We start from the raw sequence: 18,349 nt of genomic DNA, 5'->3' as shown, positions 1-18,349 counted from the left end.
CTCAGGAGGGAGAGAGGTAAAAACTATAAAAGGCATATATTAACTTGTTCTTCATGTGTCTTTTAATTATTTTACTACTCGGAAAAGGTATTTTTATTACTTGAAAAAATGATTAAAGACAATTATAAAGGAGCAGCCAATCAGAATTGTTGCTCCATTTTACTATAGTAACTAGGCATTCCTATGTCCACTGAACAAAGAAAGGACAACTTCAGGGTGAGTTGCGTTTTCTTACTTTTTTTTCTTGGCCACGTGACAGATCAGAAGACCATTCTGGCACTGCTGGCCTCAAGGGCACGGGGAGCAATGAAGCAATAACTATGCTGGTCCATGTTTCCCTCTTGCCTTTAGTGAGCTCAGGGCAAACAAGGCTGTAAGCTCTGAATGAGCAATTGTGCTGCAGCCTTTTCCCTCTTCGCTGTGCTAGCATAGTGTACAAAGGTGTTCATTAGCCAGTGGTCAGCATGTACCCCACTCCCTGCTCTCCTACCAGAGCATGCAGACTGTACAGATATACAGAGAAATCCTGTCTGAACATATTACTTCCTAAGTGCAAATTCTGATAGGAAGAAGTCACCTATCTGCTTCCTAGTCCACTAATAAGTGTGCTCTGTTGAAAGTGTGATAATTTCTGTAAACATTTAAAGAGGGATGAAAATATTTTTCTACGTAAACATTCATTCAAGTTTAGTTTTTCAGGCATCCAGTATCAGCCTGACATTGCTAAGTTTTAGCATTTTAAGTGAATGAATTAATGAATTATTAAAAGTGACTTAGTTCTTTTGTCAGACTAAAGGCCTGACTAACTTAGTTACTTTTCACAGGTCCTTTCACTTTTCTGATTTTCATTTCCTTAATCCTATATAATAAAACCCTAATATGCAAATTGACTGAATGGTGGAACAATCAGTCACTATGGTGCACACTGACCACCAGGGGGCAGACACTCAATGCAGGAGCTGCCCCCTGGTGGTCAGTGCACTCCCACAGGGGGAGTGCCGCTCAGCCAGAAACCAGGCTCACAGCTGGCGAGTGCAGTGGCGGTAGTGGGAGCCTCTCCTGCCTCTGCGGCAGCACTGAGGAGCAGCGAGCAGGCGGACAGTAAGGAGCGAGGGGTCCCGGACTGTGAGAGGAATCCCAGACTGTGAGATGGATGTCTGCCTGCTGGCTTAAGACTGATCCCCAGGGACATCCCCCGAGGGGTCCCGGGATGTGAGAGGGTGCAAGTCAGGCTGAGGACCCCCTGCCCCCCAGTGCATGAATTTCATGCGCCAGGTCTCTAGTTATAATATAGCAGGGTTGGATTAAATCACTGGTTCTCAACCCTGGCTTCACATTAGGATCCTGTAGGTAGGAAAATCCAGAAAAACTCAGGTGCCTAGATCCTAACCCGGGCCAATTAATCTGAATGTCTGAGGGAGAAATCTGTGCAAACAGCTTACATGTTTCCTTGGTTATGATAAAGTGCAGTTAGGACAGAGAGCTACCACAATAGAGGATTTCTTAGGCTCTTTTTCGCTCTTTTTTACAATATAGTGTATCTGTGATCGTTAATTATGATAGCTATCTTACAAAGCAGTGTGACTAAATATTAATATGTAACTACATATTAATTTCAGCATCATATTTATAATCTGTCTGGAGCCTGTTTAGTAGAATCTGTCACAGTCTGTAATCCTGTCCTTTAGATTTCTTCATTTTTAATGCAATGCACCAGAAAGATTTTTCTGATATTTCTCCACAATCTAGGAATAGGTCTTCAAATTTAAAGTTTCCCAAGACAGCTGTGTTCTTGGAGGGATTTAAATTATCACTATCATTTTAAAATATGTATTTCCTATAGAAATTCCTAATTTTGGAAGCTGTTAAAAAATAATACTGCATCTGACTCAATTCAACCAAAATTTGTTGAGTGCTTGTTGGGTACCAAACTGTGATCCAAACCTTGGGGACATAGAAAAAGACATAGCTTTTGCCCTTGGCTGGTGTGGCTCAGTTGGTTGAGCATTGTCCCATGTACCAAAAGGTCATTGTTTCAATTCCTGGTCAGGGCACATGCCCAGGTTGAGGGTTCCATCCCCAGTTAGGGTGAGTGTGTGAGGCAACCAATCGATATTTCTCTCTCCTCTCTTTCTAAAATAAATAAAAGCGCCTTTTTTTTTTTTAACATGAAGAAGATATGATGTTTGCCTTTAGGGAACACAGATATACAAACAGAGGAATTATAATCAGGGGGGCATATATACAAACAGAGGAGTTACAATACCACAAAGTTAGGGTTGTAGAACAGGCGCTAAGTGCTGTGAGAAACAGGGTGAACCAACAAAAGCTGCACAGGCTGTGGGCAGGGGTCAGAAAGGAAATGAGGTTTCAACTGGATCACGACTGATGGGTAGGGGTTAGGAGAGTGGAGCAGGAGAAGGCAGTTCTGGGTAGAGGAAATGGTATGTGCTAACTTGGAATATTATCTGGTTAATGTTGAAATATCTTATGCAATATAAGTATGTGGTTTTTGGCTGGGCGTGTGAGTGGAGGGTAGGGGACTGTCATAGGATGCTAGGGGCAAAGAGTATAGAGGCTATATACCATGGTAAGACATTTGATTTGAATTCTTAGGATTTTAAAGTAGGAAAGTGATATGGCTGATTCCCAAAACTAATTCTTACAACAGTATGGGGCGTGCAGTGCAGGCTAAATGAGTGGGCAAAACCAAAGGAGGGAAATCATTTGTTAGACTGTTGCAAGCACAAATCAAAAATTATGAAACTGTATATAGCCCTGACATATAGGCTGTGAATAAGTATTCTGACCAGGAATCTTTTCCTGTTTTTTTTAAAAAATATTTTAAAACTTGCTCATAGTAATTATATTTGATTTCTGTATTCTAGAGATGTTTTAAGACCAAGATGAGCAACTGGCATATGTAACACAGTCCCTCAAGGATAATTAGCTGGAACTTCTAACATCTCCCTGAATTTGTTATGCTGTTAATTTTAACTGGAAATATTCTCATGGCCATAGAAAAATAATTGTAATGATATAGTCACCTTCCCAGCAACCTAAATTCTGACTATTCCAAAGAATATAATGTTTTATTCATTGAGGCATTTCATGTAAAACTGGAAAAGGAGGTATGGTGTGTTGTACACCAAGTATTGAGCTGGAAACTGAACTGTGGATTCTTGTAATAGGAACAGCATTAATTGGCTCTGTGGGGGTAGATAAATCTTGACCTCACTATGGCTACTATTGTTTTAACTCCTTTATTTTCTGCAATTATTATTATTTTCTGTATCCAACGTAGACCCCCTTGACCTCCATGCAACTTCTTTTTGCAATCCGAATTTTAATTCCTGTGATCTAAAAACTGCCAGACATGGAATATAGAGTTCCAAAGTAGGTTCTCTCCTGAAATTTCTGTCCTCACAAACCAAACCTTATCCCAACATTCACATAGACTTCCTTCCGTTATTTTAGTCTCAGAGAATTTGCTCCAAAGCTCACTACCCTATCTGCTTTTAGTAATCCTTCTTTCCAGAATTTGTGGTTCATTAATTATTAATTTACTTGTTTTATCTTTGCATCAATTGAGAGACTAAATTATGATGCAGTAGTAAACAACCCAAATCTATCATTGATTTAGGACAAAAAAAAAGAGTTTTTTGTTGGCAATCTATGCCCATTTTAGACCAGTCCTGGCTGTTCAAGTTGTCCTGGCTTTAAGCCTCAGAATTACAGAGCAACCAGCATGTAAAATACTCCCTGTTGTCACAGGAGAGGAAAACAGAAGGTGGCAAAGCCACATTGGTCCTTCAAGCTGAAGGCTGGAAGGAACGACTTCACTTCTGCATGCGGTTACCAGAATGCAGAGCAAGTCACAAAACCAAAGGACCCCAACGGCGCCTTGTGCCCAGAAGGTAGACATTTGGGATGTTTGGGAACAAACTTATAACAGCATACCCTTGTGTTCTCCGTCCTTTTCACACACAAAAATTTTCAAATCTCTTCCTTATTCATACAAGCACGTGTGTGTGCGCAACGCCCCCCTCCCCCCCCCACCCCCCCCCCCCGCCACACACACACACACACACACACACGAAACTCCCCTAACTTTCCTTTGGGACTCTCCACTTCCAGGTTCTCACCCCCTATGTAATGCTCATCATACTGCAAATATGAAGTTTATTACCCTCCCCCAAGTGCTTTAACTATTATATTAGTTTGCTTGGGCTGCCATAACAAAATGCTACAGACTGAGTGACTTAAACAACAATTAATTAACAAAAATTAATTTTCTCACAGTTATTTGATTCTAGAAGTCCAAGATCAAGTTGTTGGCGGGTTTGATTTATCCTGAGGCTTCCTCCTTGCCTTGCAGATGGCCACCTTCTCCTGTGTCTTCACATGGCCTTTTCTCTGTGTTCCTGTACCCCGGACATCTCTGTATCTTCTCATTAGGACACCAGTCATATCACAATAGGCTCCTACCATATGATTCATTGAAACTTAATTAGTTCTTTAAGGGCCCTCTCTCCAAATATAGTCCCATTGAGGGTTAGGGCTCCAGCATATGAATTTCTGGGGACACAATTTAGTCCATAACAATTGTGGTCACTACATATAAGGGACGTATTCAGTATTTTAGGTAACTGCTGATCATGGCATTTTACACTATGAAGAACTCTCCACGTTCAGATTCTCTCATTTTTTTAGTTTTCATTGCTCTCTAGCATCAAAGCTTTTCTTCCTTTGCTCTTTCTGGGTCCTTTGGTTTTTTTCTGGCTGCATTTTATTTTCCTGAGAGATTTCATCCATATCCAGGACTTCAGCTAGCACCTCCACAGATGATGACTCCCAGATCATATGTTCAGGGCATTGAGCTACAAGGTCACATGTCCAACAGAAAACTTGGATGTAGTCATGGTCTTGTACCCATAGCATCAGCATCATCTGAGTGCTTCTTGGAAATGTAGGGTCCTACCCCACAACCTTTGAACCCAAATCTGCATTTTGGCAAGGTCCCCAGATATTACATTAATTAAGTTTGAGAGGATCATTCTACTTGATTTCTCTTTCTAAATATTCCAAAGATACACCATACACAAGAATAAACTCAAAATGGATAAAGGACTTAAATGTATGACAGGAAACCATAAAAATTCTAGAAGAATACAAAGGCAACAAAATCTCAGACATATGCCAAAACAATTTCTTCACTGATACAGCTCCTAGGGCAGTTGAAACTAAAGAGAAAATGAACAAATGGGACTACATCAAAATAAAAAGCTTCTGCACAGCAAAAGAAACCATCAACAAAACAACAAGAAAACCCACCTCGTGGGAAAACATATTTGCCAACGTCATATCTGATAAGGGCTTAATCTCCAAAATTTATAGGGAACTCATACAACTTAACAAAAAGAAGATAAACAATCCAATCAAAAAATGGGCAAAGGATCTAAATAGACACCTTTCAAAAGAGGACATTCAGAAAGCCAAGAGACATATGAAAACATGCTCAAAGTCACTAATCATCCGAGAGATGCAAATCAAAACAACAATGAGGTACCATCTCACACCTGTCAGAATGGCCATCATCAACAAATCAACAAATGACAAGTGCTGGAGAGGATGTGGAGAAAAAGGAACACTTGTGCACTGCTGGTGGGAATGCAGACTGGTGCAGCCACTATGGAAGGCAGTATGGAGGTTCCTCAAAAAATTGGAAATGGAACTCCCATTTGACCCTGTGATCCCACTTCTAGGAATATATCCCAAGAAACCAGAAACACCAATCAGAAAGGATGTATGCACCCAGATGTTCATAGCAGCACAATTCACCATAGCTAAGATCTGGAAACAGCCTAAGTGCCCATCAGTAGATGATTGGATTAGAAAACTGTGGTACATCTACACGATGGAATACTATGCTGCTGTTAAAAAGAAGGAACTCTTACCATTTGCAACAGCATGGATGGAACTGGAGAGCATTATGCTAAGTGAAACAAGCCAGTCAATGAAGGAAAAATACCACATGATCTCATTCTTTCATGGATAATTAAGACCATTACAAACTTTTGAACAATAATAAATACAGTGGCAGAGCTGCCTCAAACCGATTGTCGGACTTCAGTGGTAAGGCCAGGGAGGGTTGGGGGACAGGAGGGAGGGGAGTAAGAGATCAACTGAAGGACTTGTATGCATCCATATAACCATAACTAATGGACATAAGACACTGGGGGGTAAGGGAGGGCAGGGGCTTGTCAAGGGTGGGGGGAAAAAAGGACACATATGTAATACCCTTTGTAATGCTTTAAGCAATAAAAAAAAAAAAGAAAAAGAAAAAAAAAAAAAGAAAAAAAATAAATATTCCAAAGAAATCTCAAACTGAACACATTGAGAATGGAATTAATTAGTTTTTACTCATTTATTAATTCAATAACTATTTATTGAGTCTGCTATAGGCTCTCCCACTGCTTTAAGACCTATACTAATGAACAAAACAAACCCAAAAGAAAAAAATTCCTGCTTGCTTGAGTCTTTTATTCAAGAGAAGGGAGACAGATAAAAAACAATAACACTTAATAACTAAGTACATTACATACCAAAACACAAAGTGATATGTACCATGGAAATATGACACTATTGAGCAGGATAAGTATAATGTGGGACAGTTGAGAAGATCTCTCCCTCCTTCATTTCTTATCTCAGTGAATGACTACAACTTGCTCAGTCATCAGGAAGTGTTGGAGGCCAGGGGGGGCAATTAGAAGTTACCTTAAACCTTTTTTTTACTTTTAATTTTTTATTGATTAAGGTATTACATATGTGTCCTTATCTTCCATTGCCCCACCACCTCCCCGCTCATGCCCTCACCCCCCTGGTGTCTGTGTCCATTGGTGAGGCTTATATGCATGCATACAAGTCCTTTGGTTGATCTCTCCCCCTTACCCCCACCCTCCCCTACCTTCCTTAAACCTAAACCTTTTATCTTACCTGTCAATTCTAGATTCCTAATGTCTTTCCCATCTATAACTTTGCATGATGCTCACTGGCAGGCTTTTTAAAAAAACAGTATTTCATTTTCTTCCCTTGAATCTTGGTTCTAGTCCCCTAAATGACCTCATAGCTTTCTGTTTCCAAAATATTGCCATGATGATCAAGTCACATGCTTATTAGAAAAATGCAATGGCTCCCACTGCCTTTCTGAATAAAACTGAAACATTTTGTGATGATCAATAAGGCTGATTATAATCTGATCTCTTCTTACCTTTTAACTACAATTCCCATAAGCACACTCCCCACTAGTTAACTAAATTGCATATGAGTCTCTGAACAACACATAATACACTTTCATCTTTACCTTTGCTTATTATGGTTTTATTGTTGTTGTTTGTTTTGTTATTTTTAATCCTCACCTGAGGATATGTTTTCATTGATTTCAAAGAGAGGGAGGAGGAAAGAAGGAGGGAGGGAGGGAGGGGGAGAGAGAGAGAGAGAGAGAGAGAGAGAGAGAGAGAGAGAGAGAGAGAGAACAATGTGAGAGGGAAACATCAATCAGCTGCCTCCCATATGCTTCCCAATCAGGGATCAACCCTGCAACCTGGTTATGAGCCCTGAGCAGGAATTGAACCCGAGACCCTTCTGTACACAGGACAATGCTTCAACCAACTGAGCCACATGGGCCAGGATGCTTGTTTGTTTTTTTGCATGGAACTCTAAAGTGTTACCTTGTTTTGTAAATATTTCCTGATTCCTTCTCTGTACTCAAATGTGGCCCTGTTAATCTCAGATTATTACTGTGGATTTTCCTCAGAAAGTGCATTTTTTGAAGGCAGGAACTGTCTTGTAGCTGTGGATTCCTGGTGCCAGTGCAGAGCTCAGTACTCAATAGTGTATCCTACTCTTTGACAAATAACTGATGGCTAATGGTTTATAGAATGCATGCAAAGGCATGTGGGTGTGTTTGGGGAATAGCAAGTATCTCATTTTTGTGGAACCCTAAAGTATGGTTTGGGGAGATGCTGAAATTGAGGTGAGTAGGTACCTTAGATACCTTTCCAGGAAATTTGGATTTCATGCTGTAGAGAGTGAGGAACCATTGATAGTTTTAGGCAAGTGAGTGACAATCTGTGGAATATTAGATTTGAATTTTAGAAGGTAGCTTTCATGGTGGATGGGAAGTGGTTGTTAAGGAAGGAGATTGGAGGTATGTAATCCCAGAGAGAGCAGATAAGAGCTTGGACCGAGGCACCTGCAGTAGCCCTGGGAAAGGGGACTGCAAAAGACAGAAGCCAAGCTTTCCCCATTGTGGTCTATTGGTTGTGAAGGGATAAATGAAACCAGGGCGACATTCACCAAGATTGGAGGAGGAGGTTGGGGTTCCATAAAAAATATCTATTCAGTTTTACATCATCAATTTTGAGGTCTTAGCATTTCAGCCGTTTGTACCAGGAGTCTTCATTTCTAGAAAATTCGTTGATTCAAAGTAGGTTCAGGACACTTCTTAAACATTCATTAAACTCCACGTCTCTCGGAAAGAACCAGTCACCCTCAATTATATTTTAGTAGCTGCAACATGAGAATTGATATTTGTTCATGCACTCGAGTCAGTGAGGATATAGACATTAAGGAGGGCTTTTATTTTCTAGTAGAGAAAACTGACAAAATATAAATAAGTAGTTACTATGCTAGAAGGAAAATAAAGCATTTTTTATTGAGTGTAAGTTAGAGTTGAATCAGATTTATGCTTCCTGTGATGATTTTGTTATTACTTGTCTGGCCAAGCCTTGGTAAAAATTGATTAAATACTTACCAAACACTTGCTGTGGGGACTTCTTATCGTCTCTAGGATATCAGATGTTGCATATTTGAGAATTACAATTATCATTCCAGATGAATGGTTATTTACAATTCCATCAGTTTTAAAAAAACAAAATAGTTCTATGAAAACCGTAAGAAAGAATTATGAAATTAATACTTTGAGCATGTCAGTCAAAATCGTTTTTATTAAAAAATAGTTATTTCAGCTCTACTACAGATTCACCCCTTGTTTTGGATCCGATTTTTAAAGAAATTTAAAAATTTTTTTTCAGTGGGAGATGCAGTTTCATAATTGCTACATTTTAACTACTCAAGCCATGAATTTCTGAAGTTTACTTTCATTCAAACCTTTCATTTTCCTACCCCTTCCTTCTAGCCCAGAAATTATCTCCTATGTATCAAGCTAGTAGCTTTTCATTTTTTCCAAAGCATTTGTTTATGTAAAAAACATTCAAACTAAAGTCTTCAGGACTTGGTCTTTTGAAATGTTAAAACCAAGTTCTTGGAACCTGAAAGACTTGGTTTTAAAACTCAAAATTCTTGGCTTTCTAAATTGAAAACCCAAACAAACTGCTTTTGTGCTGAATTATTCCTTTCTGAACTTAATGGAGGAAGGGAGTGTAGTGAAAGGGGAAAAGTTAGTTAACATATTAAAGTAGTTTTCCTTCCAATAACTTTTATTTTCAAGCCTCTGAAATATGTTGCATATCTTGGTTTTTAATATTCAGTAAAAACGCATCACTTTATGTTCTTAGACACCAAAGAGAAGATCCAGATGGGAAAATCCTAAGTCTACTACTAAACTTTTAATCAGTAAGCAAACGATTGGCATGTTATAAGACTCTGACATTTCTATATGGAAAAGGAAGTAATTAGTTATCACTGTGGTTTCCAAGCCAACAGCTAGTGAGAGCTTCTAGGGAAACTAAGTGAAGTGTGTGTGTGTGTGTGTGTGTGTGTGTGTGTGTGAGTGTGCGCGCACGCACACACAGTATTCACTACTTCTTGGACCTGTAGTTATAATAATAAGATTCATACCCAGTGGAAAGTTTTATTCAAAACAAATAATTTCTATACATGTTTTTTAAAAATAAATGTGGTATTTATCTTGATTGTTAGAAAAGTATTGAAAATATATAAAAATAGGTACAGAAAACAAAAAAGTTGCATTCTAGATCTTTTATTTATCAAATTAGGCCATTTATATTGCATTTGTTATGAATTTTTGGTTTTAATAGTTTTCTTTGTGTGTGTTTTTTTTCCATTCAGAGAATTTATCAACAGCCTTCGACTGCACGGGTCATTTTATGGGGGTCTGGCTGATCAGCTTTGTGTTAATGACTTAGCCGCTGCTGATGGACTGCCATGCTGGAATGGAGAAGACATAGTAAAAAGGTATTTTATGGGCAGTGGTCTGTGAAAACATAATGGCTACTTTCATCCTAGCATTCTTTTTCCAGATCTTCAGTGGATTATTCCAGTTTAACTTTGCCACATGGGTTAGAGTATACAATAATTCCTTCTCTTTAGTTTGTTAAAAATACATATGATCCTTTTGACATTTTCATAACATTCTGTGGTGTTCTCTCTTATTTTCTACTTATCTATGACTTACCCCAAAATTCTACTTTTTCAATCAAGTATCACTTGCCTTCTGTCTAAATATTGTTGTTTATAAAATATTTTATTTTTTTAAGTTTAACTTTATGAATATTAGAAAATGAGGAAATTCAGTGAAATGTGAATATCTATGCAAAGATTCATTGATATATGGATTTGTGAATCAGCATTAGTTATATGTTTACCCTATAAGTACCTCTTTGAGAGAGAGGGAGAGAGAAAAAGAGAGAGAGAGAGAGAGAGAGAGAGAGAGAGACTAGATAAGAGTAGGGGTGCTTTTATGTCTGTCTGTTTGAAACATTGTTTATTTGTATGTTGTCAATTGTTCCTCAAACTTGGGAGTGAAATTGAACTTTTACCTTTTTTCCACACTGTCTAGAATTTCTTTGACAGTTTATTTTCTTTTGCTTCCTATAACTGATTGTACTCTCAAGTAATCCCCTGAGCTTGACAAAGTTTAAATTTCCCCCTCTATAATATATAACCATGGTTAACATAATTGGCTGGAAATTAGTCCTTTGATTTTCCAATGCTGGTGATTATTATAGAATGTCAGCTTATACTGTGTTTGGATTTGGATATTTTTGTGTGTTTTATTTTTAGCGATGTGCAAAAAGAAAGGTAGGGTGTTAAGCTTTCTGATTTACAAAGATGCCTACTCCAGGTAAAGATAGGTGGTTTAGTTGCCACAAGAGTGATGAGTTCATTGGAAAGGTCATATAACAAGTAAAATTGCTATGATAAACATAGACTGTAATTTATTTTAATATAAATTTATGTAATAAAAGCTGTTTACATATTTCTGGGTGATCATAACCATTTCTGATTTTAAATAATCAATTTGCAATTTATATCTGAATACCTCATAGAACTTCTTAGATTTCATAGAAAAGTTGTTGAAGAAAGGAACTATAATTAACTTTAAATAATTATTTCTTAATTCAATAATTTAAAGAATAATTTAAAATAAAATATTTGGTCGACATGGCCAGTGCTCTTTTTTTTTTTTTTTCATTTTGCTCGTTGAATGTTGGACCATATTTTGTAAATAGACCTTCCTTGCCTTTACTGAGAGCATCATCATGCATAGTATTTTGCCTGTAGTATTATGATGCCAGTAAAATTTCTGCCACTTAGATCTAGTGATTAAATTCTATTTTGACTTATATTTTCTCTTTTCATACTGTTCAAACTGGAATTGAACTTTTTTGTGTATTAACAATTTTTCTACAGGTGCTACTGAGAATCTCATGGTGATTAATTAATGGTTTAGTATATAATATAGATTTGATATAAATTAATTATATTATAGTATAGAATCATTGGATTCTAGAGCTGCAGGAACCTTTGTTTCAGTTTGCCCCATTCCTCTCTGACTATTTGGTCTGAGGTTTGTGTAATAGGACATATTGTGGGAGATGTCAATGATTGAGAAAACTTTTTAGAAGGATAGTATTTTCAACCCAAAGAATATATTTTCTTCTGCATTATATATTTTGAAGACCTCGTTCACAGTTTATGAATAAAGATAGCTCATCTGTAGTAAGAATTCTCCAAAGCAAGTGCCCACATTTCTGATAGAGTGATTGCCATTGTTCTCATTTGCTTCCAGCTCAAGCCTCCCCTTTCCTGGAGCGCCCGGCCTTCTGTTTGTTAGCCACTCCTGAGTGCGCTGTGTGACTCCACTCTTCTGGGAGCAGCTCTCACTTTGCCTGAATCTTTTCTCAAACAGCCTTTCTATCCCCTCCTGGTAACTGACATTTCTCTGTCCTGAGCATAATTCTTTTCTTTCATCCCTATCTCATGGGTCTTCAAACTACTTCCACAACCTTTAGTTGGCCTCACACACTGGCCCCTGACCACCATCTCTGGGCTACTTCCAAAATGAACATTTTTTTCAGCCCTGATTGTTTTCTAATCTATATATATAAAACCCTAATATGCAAATAGACCAAATGGTGGAACAACCGAACAATTGAACAACCAAACAACCGGTCACTATGATGTGCGCTGACCACCAGGGGGTGCGCATGGAACATGGCGGGCATTGGCCACATTGGGATGGTGGAGCAGGTGAGCAGGGGCACCAGACCAAGGTGGGGCGCCGGTTGCTATCCTGGAGCGAGCCTCTGGAGATTACTAAAAATTCTTTGCTCCCCTGCGCTGTGGTCCTGCCCGGCACTGGTATCTGCTGCTGGTGCCGGCCCCACTCACACCCACTGCTGGCGCCAGAGCCGGGCTCACACCAGCTGCTGGCACCCGGCGCCGCCCCGATTGCTTGGCGCTGTCAATGGGTGTTAGTGGCGGCTGCTGGCCCTGATCGTCCCTGAGGGCTTCTCCACCTCCCCCTGCTCCTGAGGAGCGACTGGGGCAGCAGCCGGTGCTCTCACCCACTGCCAGCGCCGCCCCTGTTGATGCCAGCCCCAATAGCTCCACAGCAGCAGCAGGTGCGAGCAGGGCCAGCGCCATCAGTGCGTGGGAGCAGCATCGGTGGTAGCGGGGTTGCTGGCAGACAGGGGAGGGGGAAGGGGGGTTGCGGCAAGAGGGGCTGGGGGGGGCACGGAGGATGGGCCAACACCCACCTCTGTGCCCACCACAGCTTTGCAGCCCACAGTTCCTTTCAAGGTGCACAGATTCGTGGACTGGATCCCTAGTAGTTAGATAATATTTCACAAACATTATCTCATTTAGTTACTCCAAAACTTGACTCCCTAATGCTCCAAAGTAAGTTGATTGGGTGATATCTCTTTTCTATTTGATCTTGAGAAAATGCTCATGTGTACTTTGACTTTTGTAAAACATAATTGAATTTTTAATTCTTTCATGACTCAGTCAATTCTTGATATAAATTTAGAACAGGTTTTTTTCAATACAAAATTAATAATAAAATCTAAATATCCATCATATCTGGTTGATTTAGTGTGATATATTCTCCATGGAATATTATGTGGCAGTAAAAAATGATGCATGTTTATATTTGCTAATGTGGAATCATTTCAAATAAAAATAGTTAAAATAGAATATTATATATTTTATCAGTAGATTTGAATAAATAAAAACATTGATATTGGTTCTACATAGGATATTTCTGGACAGTTACGTAAAAACTGCAAATATACTTACAAAGTACTGGGGGAGGTTTTATATTTTTATTTGCTCTGTAGTTATTTATGCTGAATGAAACCATGTTATAGTGATATTAATATTATGGAGCATTATTTTCTTCTTTTTGAAAAGAAGTGCTATTTTCACATTTCATTCCAACCAATTCTTATTTTTATAGTAATTTTTTGATATAGTGTTGCCAAAACATTACTGGATATGGTTCAATACTGGACTATTGAATTTAGCTAAGAAAGATTCAATATAAAATACAATCCTGGTGAATGTTACAATTTTAAATTATTAACTACATTTTTCTTGAGAAAAAATAATGAAGTCTAACAGTGATCGGTGTGTGAAAGCACTAAGATCATCATATATGATGCTCGTTTCAGAAACCTACAGTTACTTAACTAATGCCACCAAATTTTGAAAAAATGAATATCAAATGACCGTATGTCATATTTGGGGATAATAGAGATATTTATATTTTTATTTTTTTCATATTCATCAAGTTTACTCCAGAGGAATTATGCCAAACGCAGCAATAAGATAAATTGGTGGCCAATACTGAGTCTATTATTCATTATAGGAGCAAAGTGATTATGTTGGCAAGATTTCTTCTCCTGGCGGCCTTTTTGTAGGACTTGATTGATAAGATTATTTATGTGCACAGACATGGTGTCTTGAATAATAGGAGAACCATACAGATTGTTTCAATATTGTGACAACCCTATAAAATTGGGTGAAATTACCTTTGTTCTCATGGAAAGAAGTGAAATTCCTTTGTGATTATAGATAAAAATATCTCAGATATCTCTCATAGATAAGGAATATTTAATTTGTGAAACAAAATATATTTTAATTCAAATTATTTTAAAGACTGTATGCATATCATATACTCTATTGCAATATTGAGGTCAACAGTTCAAACAGTTTTTGATTTAAGATGAAAATGTATTACTGGAATCCATGTCGTCTCCATCTCTTAAAGACACTCTTAATACCTTTCTGTCTCTTCATCATGAAACAAAACTGTTCTCTGAAAGACTTGTCAGTCCCTCTTTGTTCTCAGTTCTCTGTTATTGCAAATTGATTGCTTGATGGTTTGTACTCATCTTTCTGGGTATTGAAGTTCAGGAGACAACTACTTAATTATGAAGGCTTCCTTTCCCCTTTTGACTAATAGACAGATAATCCAGTAACTCTCCTCAATCTCCGGGGATTTATGACCTCTGTAACAACTCTTAAACTACTGAGTAGCTGTTAAGTATCCCAGTAAAATGAATAATCCACGTGATTTCTACTTCATCTTGATTTAGTTAATGTTCCTTAATGCTTCTTTAGTAATGCAATGTTTCTTTTTGAACTCCTATGATAATATATTCTTCTCAAATTATTATAATTGAATGTTTAAAAATCAATAAAAATGTAAAACCTTAGAAATGGCTGAGATTTTATACTTATCTACTATCAGTTTTCTTTCCACCCAGACAATGTAATTGTAACCTCTTTTTTTTTTCCTTTTACTCATTGTTTGATCTTTATATTTCTTCCTGCATTCAATTATATATATTTTTAAAAACACCTAGCCTACTTTCCAAATGTTATGGACTACATTTAAAAAACAATCAGGACTCAGATTGTTTTGAGTTTCATTGATGTAACCACTAGTTGCTTTTCCTATGTCGCTTGTGTAAAGGCAGTATCTTCTTTGTGACCACCAGTGTGTTTTCTATTTCATTTTTTTTCTCTTGCAATTTCTACTTATTCAGTTTCTAACATTGTTGAACTTTACCTTCCTAATAATCATCATTGTTATTATGCCAATGGCCGATCTTACTTGGTTGAGAATTGAAGGATGTTTTAAAGGTGTGATTAGGACATGGCCCCACTTTTACTATATTGCAACAATTTACTGTAGACCTTGAAACTCCCGCTATTAATGGAAGAATTTTCAACTAAGTCCTTTTCTCCAGGCACCGATGTATACAGCTTTCCCAAACTCCCATATTTATCTTGTGTCCCCTCATTTGTTATTTATTGTAATGTCTAAATCCATCATGACACCTATAGTACTTCGTGCATTTATATGTCATGTATCTTCTTTCTCTTCTCAACTGCAATTTCTTTTATAACAGAGTTCCTGTATTATTTGAAAGGCCAAGACTGATTCATATCATTGAACACCAATTGTTAAGTTTTAAAAGACAAAGGACTCTGAGGAAGAATAATTTTTATTTTTTTACAGGTGTTAGTGAGAAGTAAGAAGCTTGGGGATTGGGGATATGGCTTGGTGATAACACCTGGGTGGATAATAGTGAGTCCAAAATGGAACTGAGTGCCTGAAAATGAGAAGAAAAGAGGTGACACATAAAAGTTTCTCCCTGTGCTGACTCTGGATGCTGACTTTTTTTATTGCTTTGACCTAAGATTCTGCACGTCCCATTATATGCACTTCCATAGGCATTGTGAAACCAGTGTCTAAATAACTCTAAGAAGTTCATGTATTCTGGGTTAGAGACATGTGAGGTATGATTGTCTTTATCACAGATGAAACACCTGGGATGAGGTGAATAAAAGTGCCAGGATTTGCCCAAGGTAAAAAATCTGATCTGCCTTTATGATTCCCAGTAAGGGAAGCATTTGTTTTGTTTGTGACAGAAATGAAAAGTGTGGTTTTAGTTGTATTATAAGGTCCTGTTGAATTCATCACATTGTGGAATATACATTCTAGGTCCAACGGGACAAGTCCAAGGAAGGCTGTTGTATCAAGTTTGTAATGAACATAATATTTGCAGAATTCTTGACTGGGTGCTATTTCTTTCTGCCTTGCACTAGTACATTTGCTTGGCAGATAATTTTTATGTAAATGATAGTACCTGAAGTAGTTATCCCATAGTTTGGTTCTGCAGAAAATAATATAGTAGATGATAACAAGGGGGATGCATGCTTTATCAACTTTGCTTCAAGCTCTGATATCCCAAAAACGTTTTAAAGTCTAGGAAAATAGGCATCCTTCTCAGATCAATATACACATTTTGTTCTCTTCTAAAAATGCTCCATTGATTTGTCAATATTTGCATGGTATCTCTCTGATGAACTGAAAAGTTTCTTCTGAATCTTTCTCGATTGGCTCACTAACTTACTAGTCAGTGTCTCTTGTTAATCATGTATCATTATATTCAGACAACTGGACTCCGGAAGGTGAAAGTAGAAACTGTTTCATTAAACCCACTCAGAAGACTGCTTTTACCTTGTCACTAGAATAAAATCATGGCCAATTCTCAGCATTTTTTGGTCACTACTGTAGTCCCCACTTATCCATAGTTTTACTTCCTGTGCTTCCAGTTATACTAGGTCAACCATGATTCAAAAATATTAACTGTAATATTCTAGATATTTTGAGAGAGAGGGAAAGACCACATTACATAATTTATATTACAGCATGTTATTATAATTGTTCTATTTTATTATTAGTTGCTGTTCTTAATCTCTGACACTGACTAATTTATAAATTAAACTAGAGGCCCAGTGCACGAATTTGTGCACGGGTGGGGTTGGGCTGGCCCACCCCGATCAGGGCACGATCAGGGCCGGGCCAGCTGGCAGAGGAGCCGTGGTGATTGGCCAGCAGGCCCTGTCCCCAATGGGGGTGAGGGGGGGCGATTGGGGGCAGGGCTGGCCATGGGGAAGGGCCATGGGTAGTGGGCTGGCCAGCCCCGCCCACAAATGGGGTGTGGGGGGCTGATCGAGGGTTAGTGACTGGAGGAAGGGCCATGGGAGGTTGGCCGACCAGCCCCACCCCTGATTGGTGTGGGGGGGGGGCAATCAGGGTGGAGCTGGCTGGGGGGAGGAGCCGTGGGCTGATCGGGGTGGTGGGGGCTGATCGGGGGTGGGGTCAACTGGGAGGAGGTGCTGTAGGAGGTTGGCCGGCTGGCCTCACCCCCTATTGGGGTGGGGGGGGGCAATCAGGGGTGGGGCCAACGGGGGGAGGGGCTGTGGGAGGTTGGCTGGCCAGCTAACCTGGTTTGGTGGCCACAGTGGGCATCATAGTGACTGGTCATTTCAGTCGTTATGGCATTCCAGTCGCTGGCTTTTTATATATATAGGTTTTTCACAGGTATGTATATAGAGGAAAAGCATAGTATAAATAGGGTTTGTTACTATGCATGATTTCAGACATCCACTGGAGATCTTACAATGTATCCCCCATAGATAAGGGGACTAGTATATTGGTGTCTGAATGACCTTTTATTATTAGCCCCATAAACAGTCCCAATTCAGTCCCAATCAAATTCAGTCCCATAAAAAGTGTACATTTAATAATGAAATGGTCTAGTACAACTTACTCAAAACTCAAACCTCACTTAAAGTGGCTATTTCTGCTCTTCCCTGGTTAATACTGCATCAGTCTAGGACAGTGGTTGGCAAACTGAGGCTCGTGAGCCACATGCGGCTCTTTGGCCCCTTGAGTGTGGCTCTTCCACAAAGTACCACATGCGGGCGCGCATGTACAGTGCGATTGAAACTTTGTGGCCCATGTGCAGAAGTCAGTATTTTGTGGAAGAGCCACACTCAAGGGGCCAAAGAGCCTCATGTGGCTCGCGAGCCACAGTTTGCCGACCACTGGTCTAGGAGGCTTATAGTGGGGGCTGAACAACCTCTGGTCCATGTGACAACCTTGTGCTCTGCTTGTCCTCCAAGCAATGTTTCTGACTCTCCAAGTTTGGAGCTGGAGGTATGACGGCACAGAAGTGAGAGATAAGGAGTAAGATAAAGGAACTTCTCTCTGACTGATACT

General features: G+C 38.9%; 1 protein-coding gene across 4 annotated transcripts in view; it reads left to right on the top strand.

Moving 5' to 3' along the window:
* The window catches only part of GPC5 (glypican 5), a 1,289,857-nt gene that overhangs the window by 309,368 nt on the left and 962,140 nt on the right, over positions 1 to 18,349 (top strand). For all 4 annotated transcript variants that reach the window (XM_070408838.1, XM_070408837.1, XM_070408839.1 and 1 more), the window contains exon 5: positions 10,093 to 10,218. In XM_070408838.1, the coding sequence (XP_070264939.1) occupies positions 10,093 to 10,218 (126 nt within the window). The remainder of the gene's footprint in view (positions 1 to 10,092; positions 10,219 to 18,349) is intronic.

Source organism: Myotis yumanensis, unplaced genomic scaffold (assembly GCF_028538775.1).
Source record: "Myotis yumanensis isolate MYYU_CA2020_CCGP unplaced genomic scaffold, mMyoYum1.0.hap1 SCAF_3, whole genome shotgun sequence".
Taxonomy (NCBI): domain Eukaryota; kingdom Metazoa; phylum Chordata; class Mammalia; order Chiroptera; family Vespertilionidae; genus Myotis; species Myotis yumanensis.
This window is presented reverse-complemented; position numbering and strand designations above follow the sequence as displayed.